This window comes from Populus euphratica, unplaced genomic scaffold (assembly GCF_000495115.2).
Source record: "Populus euphratica unplaced genomic scaffold, PopEup_1.0 scaffold293.1, whole genome shotgun sequence".
NCBI lineage: Eukaryota > Viridiplantae > Streptophyta > Magnoliopsida > Malpighiales > Salicaceae > Populus > Populus euphratica.
Window position 1 is genome coordinate 48,236 of NW_011500074.1, and position 6,146 is coordinate 54,381.

The 6,146-nt window shown below is 29.3% G+C and overlaps 1 protein-coding gene across 1 annotated transcript; it reads right to left on the bottom strand.

The window, feature by feature from the left end:
• Positions 1-3,337, bottom strand: LOC105108562 (Optic atrophy 3 protein (OPA3)). The gene is made up of 4 exons (XM_011002908.1): positions 2,975-3,337; positions 2,707-2,841; positions 1,789-1,875; positions 1-506 (listed from the first exon to the last, which is right to left on the bottom strand). The coding sequence occupies exons 1-4, from the start codon at positions 3,101-3,103 to the stop codon at positions 351-353; spliced, it is 507 nt and encodes a 168-aa protein (XP_011001210.1). The 5' UTR covers positions 3,104-3,337; the 3' UTR covers positions 1-350.
• Positions 3,338-6,146: the final 2,809 nt, after the last annotated feature.

Below are 6,146 nucleotides of genomic sequence, written 5' to 3' on the forward strand. Positions count from 1 at the left end.
TACCCGGGTACACGTCTAGTTTGGCAATTAAACATGCTAATGACGGTTTTGTACAAATATGATGCAACCTTCCAACAATTATGGTTAATTGGCAAACCTCTCACTTCCAGGTTCTCCTGATACATATACCAATCACCCGTAATGTATTCACCCCTTCTATTTGATTTTATTCCTTCAAAGAGAACCTCAATTTTGATGGTAATTGTTATGAATGAAGCAGTCGAAGTCAGAATCACTCTGAAAATATGATAGAAGGAGAAAAGAATAAAAAGGAGGAATGCTTCTCACTAGCAGGGAGCCCTTCAATGAATTAGAAATTGTGCAATTTGATGCACTGCATAATTAGACTACTATGATTTTGCTGCTTTTCCTTCTTCTGCAGCTGAATGTTTGACCTGGAAAATACCACCAAGTCCTCGTCCCTTGGCAAGCTGCTCAATTTCTTGTAGTTTGTGCTTTAAAAGTTCCACTTCTCTTGCCATGTCTTCATCTCTTTGCTTCATTGCCTAAATCAAAGTGAATAACAGTGTCCATGAATTGGAAATACTGGAAATAAATGCCAATTATCAATTTGATAATATGCTATGAGACGAGGCTGCAATAAAGTATTAGTAATTTGATGATACATTTCTGCTGTCCAAGCCTTATCATTAAACATGACAATGTCATCAAGAAAACAGGGAAAAAAAAAAAAAACACTATAAAGCCATCAAGAGGCCCTCAATTTTCATCAAAGTAAACACGAGATGAGAGGTGCCAATGAAGAGTCTGCTTCAATTTATTGTTATCAACAACAGACATGCATCGAAATATGAAGGGTTTATCATTTAATGCCGCTACAAATTTCTTTAAACAGATCAAGAAGAGACATCAGTTTGAGAACTTGAAAGTGTGGTGATGTATATATTAAGATCTGGAATTTTCAATCATCATGTCTTATCTTTAGTAGGAAATAAAATTGCATTAGAAAATGACCAACACTGAAAGTAGGGAGGAACATAGGGATTGATTCTGCTAGAAAAGTAGTGACATGTTTCTATTATTGATTATTCAATCATTTCACAGCATTGCAATTTCCTTTTTTGATTGTACAAAAGATCAGTTCAGCTATTCTCTAGAAAGTGGTCCCTGGGTGCCCCCACTACTGTCATTTGGGCACCACTTATACTCATGGCTCACATCGTCATGAAAATGATAGCACCAACCATCAAAGTGCAAACAAACTAACCTAAAGAAACTCCTTTTCTAATTGGCAAGTCCATTGGATTGGAAATGCCAATATGCATAGGACCCTAATCTGTCAAGGATCTATATCTCCCCTCTTCTCTCTTCTCTTTTTTCTTACTATGCTTCTGTTGATTCGAGTGGGTATCTATCTTATTGACACATAAGTGTGAAACTAAAATTCTTCGAGAGTTATACCAAGCGGAAGTTGTCATCTTGTTGGGCCAGTGAAAACATCCCAGAATCAATATTCATTAAATTCTGCTCCTCGTGCCCAGGAAAAAAATTTATATAACCCTCGCTGAGTATGCTATGATAACTGATGATAAAGAAAATACTTCATTACCAAAAGGGAAGGACATTGAAGAACAGGGGCTCTGCACATGGCAGCAGTTGCTAAACTATTCCATGCACAAAACCTAGAACGATATAATGTCTAATGACATCCGAAGAATCTTATCAAACAGTTTTTGCATAAAGTAAATAATAACCATTCCAAGGAAGACCTCAGAAACAAAATTAGCAAAGAGATTTAATGTCAGCAAACAAAGAAGATTATTTTACCTCCAATTCTTGCTTTCGATTTTCCTCTTTTCTGGCTTCTGATTTAGCACTTCTGTGCACCTCAAAAATCACAGCAGCTCCTGCCACCTATTCATGTTGAAAAATGGAGCACCTAAGTAATCGTAAACCCAAATAATCTTCATAGTTGTCTCATAGTGAAATAAGCACGTACAATATATCAGATTCTTTTTTTTTTTTCCATGCATATTAGTACATATAGCATGTTGTCAAAGCAAAGAACTCCACCATCTCCTAAATCCAGACCAAATTTTGTCGTAATCAATTAGAGTACATTAAATTAGTGTTACTGGTTCCCATTTCTACAATCATATTGATGGAATAAGAAATTCAGCCAGATGTAAATTGTGTACATATGTAAATATGATCACCCTCCCATCTATTAAGTCTTGCAGAAGGAGTGAAAAGCTCAGAAATCCATCAAGATTCAATTTCTGCATAAGAGTTTCATTTACATTCACCAGGGATAAACAATTTTCTTTTATAACAGAATTCAACGCCACAATCTAAAACTAATCATATTTCTTATTACGTAACATTTTTCTTATGAAACCTCAAAAATACAGTAACATTTCCGCATAGGCAAGTCTCTACACTTGTACAGAAAATTGATTTCTTGACAATTTGAAACACAGCTTTAGTCAGTTAAGTTAGCTTTGTCAACTAAAAAGACACCAAATTAGCTACACTATTCTCTCTCTTTCTGTAAATGCAAGGACAAAAACCAGCATAAGCACACGAGCCCACAATTTACACAGCACAAAAGACATTGCAAATTGTACAGGATAAGTAGAGTTTCTGGATATCAAAAAATTCAGACATTAATAGAAGCAAAACTAAGGGACTCAAAACAAATTCTTCAAACATCAAGAAGAGCGACTTGGGATTAAAAAACAATACCGTGAAAACGAAGACTTCCCCAATAAGATCAACAGCAGCCTGGACAGCTTTTTCTTCATTCAAGGGCCTTATCTCAACATCAGTTGCATGACCATATATTCTTCTTTGCGTTCTTGTTGTAATCCGATGATTAGCCTGGTAATTCAATTCAAACAATCACAATCAAAGTTTCAATCTTTTTCGCCTCTAAAGTGAAAAACAATCTAAATCACCAAAACCCATTTGATAAAATGAAAGATCAAGTCAAATGTATGGGTATAAAGAGTACCTGAGCAATGTTGACGATGAACTGACGAAACTTGGGGTGAAAAGCAGCCTGTTGTTTGATCCTGCTGGCCAATGGTTTACTCAATGTTTTCAAGGCTAATGTCCCTAACTTCAATAATGGCAGCACCATAATAACTATTTTTCTTGCGTTCTTCCGAGATCTGATTCTGCAATCTTCTTTAACTTTTATTACAAGAACACGGATTGATCTCTGTCTTTGGTCTTCTTTTAGAACCGTAGGTTATATAATAGAGAATTTCTTGGCGAAGACGATAAAATGGCTGCCGATGTTGCTGTTGCGAAACAGCAAGTTCAGAGGGGAGGACAAAAGTCAATTCCGAATTATTATTTTGTTTCTTTAGGTCCATTTATGAGAATTTATTATTTTCTTTATTTAAAAAAATTCTTGTGCTTGGGCTTTGACAAAACTTATTTTTTTAATTTTTTTTATCAAAACTTTTTTTTTAATTTTTTTTTATCCAAAGTAAAATTCGAAGGGTGCTAATTTTAAGAAGTTGACTTGATATGGATATGCACTAGCCCGAGAAGCTGATTTTTTTTTTTCCCCGTAAAACATTATTCATACAGCTAAAAACATTTGGTGTTTTTACTGTTTATAAAAACATTAATCACCTTTTTATATTTTATTGTAAGTTAAAATAAAATAATTTTTTAAAATTTTCAATATCATCCTCCAGTTATTTTTTATATATATAATTGAGCTCTTTTAAAACTAAATTAAAACCTAAATGTATGCTTTTTTTAAGAGAAAGTTAATTAAAAGAAAAATGATTGAAGTGAAAAACATAAATAAATAACATAGGTGGTAAATTAAAAATTAAAATGATTGAAGTGAAAAACATAAATAATATAGGTGGTAAATTAAAAAATTTAGTCAAAAACTCATTTGGATCCTTTGTATTTTTTAACTATTAGGTAATTAGTCTTTTAAATTTTATAAAATTCAATTTTGATACTAAATTTTATTTTACTCATTGTTTAATCTTTTTTTTTTAAGAAGAAAGAAGAAGTTGTTAAATTTCAGTTTAAAAAAGAAGATATCTATTGGTGAGGAATCTAACTATCAAAACGGTCATTTTTTGTATTAAATAATTTCATACGACGAGGAAAGTTAAGAGTGTGTGTGTGTAATTTCATACGACGAGGAAAGTTAAGAGTATGTGTATGTTGTTTTTTTACCTTGAAAACATCTAAAAAATCAAATATGAGCTTAAGAATTATTTTTTTTTAATTTCGGAGTGGATTTTAAGTTTTATGGTGGTTTTTTTTATGTTTTTTGGTCATGGATTGACTTAATAAGATTTTCAAGGTGTTTTCTAAGTGTTTTTGATAAAAAAAAATAGGTTGAAAAGGAATTTTTTAAAAAAAAATCATATTTTTTCAACTATCATAATAACTGAATTTTAAAGATGAACAGACAATTCTTTATCTAATGACATAACATCCCATTAAACTTAAAAAAAGCAAGTCGTTGCTTGATTGAGTCAAGTGCTAGGTATAGCCTAATTCCTTCTTTTTTTTTTAATTTTGATTTTTTAATAAAATAATGCTTTAGTTGATTTTTTTTCCCAAATAGATTTTGGTTTATGTTTTAATTAGTTTGTGATGATTTTAATGATATTGGGTATGTTAGTTTTAAAGAGATATATATAATTCATCTGTGATTTTTTATTAATTTTATATAGATTAAATTTTTTAAATATTGATTTTTTAGAAGAGTTTTCATTTGTGCATCCTTGTATTTTTCTGTTTTTATTCAATAATTTTTTCTTGTGTGTCAGTTTTTATTATAAATTTTATATGTTTTTTATTACAAATTTATTTTAATGCAAAAATTCATTAAATACAATAAGGTAAATTACTCGTATTGTGATATTAAATATTTTGATCTTTATTTATCGCTTAATTTTTTTTTACAGAATAACAATATTATATTGTTTTTTTATTTTGCGATTATATATTTCTTTATCATGTATTTAAATAAAAAAATTTGAAAAAAAAATTATAATCTCATTAAAGTCCGTAATTTGGTTTACAAGTTTTATATGTTAGCCTTGGATACTCGATTCATAGGTTTGAAGAGTTCACTCATTAGCCAAATATACATTTTTGGTTTTTGGCTTGTTAATTGTTTTTAATAGTTTTTTTCTCAATTTTATACTTAAATATTATATTGGTCAAGAAATAAACTGAATGATTTTATTTTATTTTATTTTTTATTTTTAGAGTTATCACTGTCTTAAATAAGTTTTTTTAGGTTGTTGCTCAATTTTGTAACCATATATTTTTATTATATAATTAAAAGAATATATTTTATAAAAAAGCAAATTATTAAACTCAATATGTTCTCTAACATGATTTGCTTAAAGACTAAGATCTATCTAATTTGTCATTGTCTTAATAGTTTTTATGAAAAAAAATTAGTACTTTGAAGTTTTGTTAAAAGTTAAGTCATGTTTTTACAAGATATCAAGATTGCACCTTGATCCTTACAATCAATCAATTTAATTTGAGCAAACTCTTATGCTATTTAGTTTGAAATTTAAGTTATGCAAAGAGTTAGGTTTTGAGATTTCAAGATTAACTCATTAAGTCAGGTTTAATAACATAATAAAAAAATTATTCGCACTATTAACATTTTTTTTTACATTTTAAAAAATGTGTCCGTCTCACAATGAAGCATAAGCCAATGGACTAGTAATACACCTATGCTACATATATATTAAAAAAAAAGAGAGATAAATTCATGATTTCGGTTATAGATCTGACTAGGTTAAATTAGTCAAATAAGTTGGTTTTAATTAGATAATAAAAAAAGATAACTACAACAAATAGACTAAATTAAAAAAAAATGATCACAATAATCCAAGAAAAAATATATTTTTAAAAGGAAATAACGATATAGCACAATTCTCAATTTATTAAATACAAAAGGATGAAATTGGGTAAAAAAAATATGTTTGATCAACTTGAGTTAATATAACAAATTTATAACCTCAATAATCAGTGTCAAGCTAATCTGAGTTATTCTATTAAACTCTTGATCTAGATTATGAAATTAGAATAAAGTAATAAAAAAGAAAACTATGAAAATCACAAAACTTATTAAAAAAAAAAAACAATGGAAACAAATGTGAACTTTTCAAATCCAT

What these genes read in the sequence shown, in the direction of transcription:
- LOC105108562 (XM_011002908.1), bottom strand. Translation starts at nt 3,103, where the DNA reads ATGGTGCTGCCATTATTGAAGTTAGGGACATTAGCCTTGAAAACATTG. An exon ending in TCATCGTCAACATTGCTCAG is followed by an intron (nt 2,842 to 2,974) that starts GTACTCTTTATA and finishes TTGAATTACCAG; the next exon opens with GCTAATCATCGGATTACAAC. An exon ending in ATCGAAAGCAAGAATTGGAG is followed by an intron (nt 507 to 1,788) that starts GTAAAATAATCT and finishes ACTTTGATTTAG; the next exon opens with GCAATGAAGCAAAGAGATGA.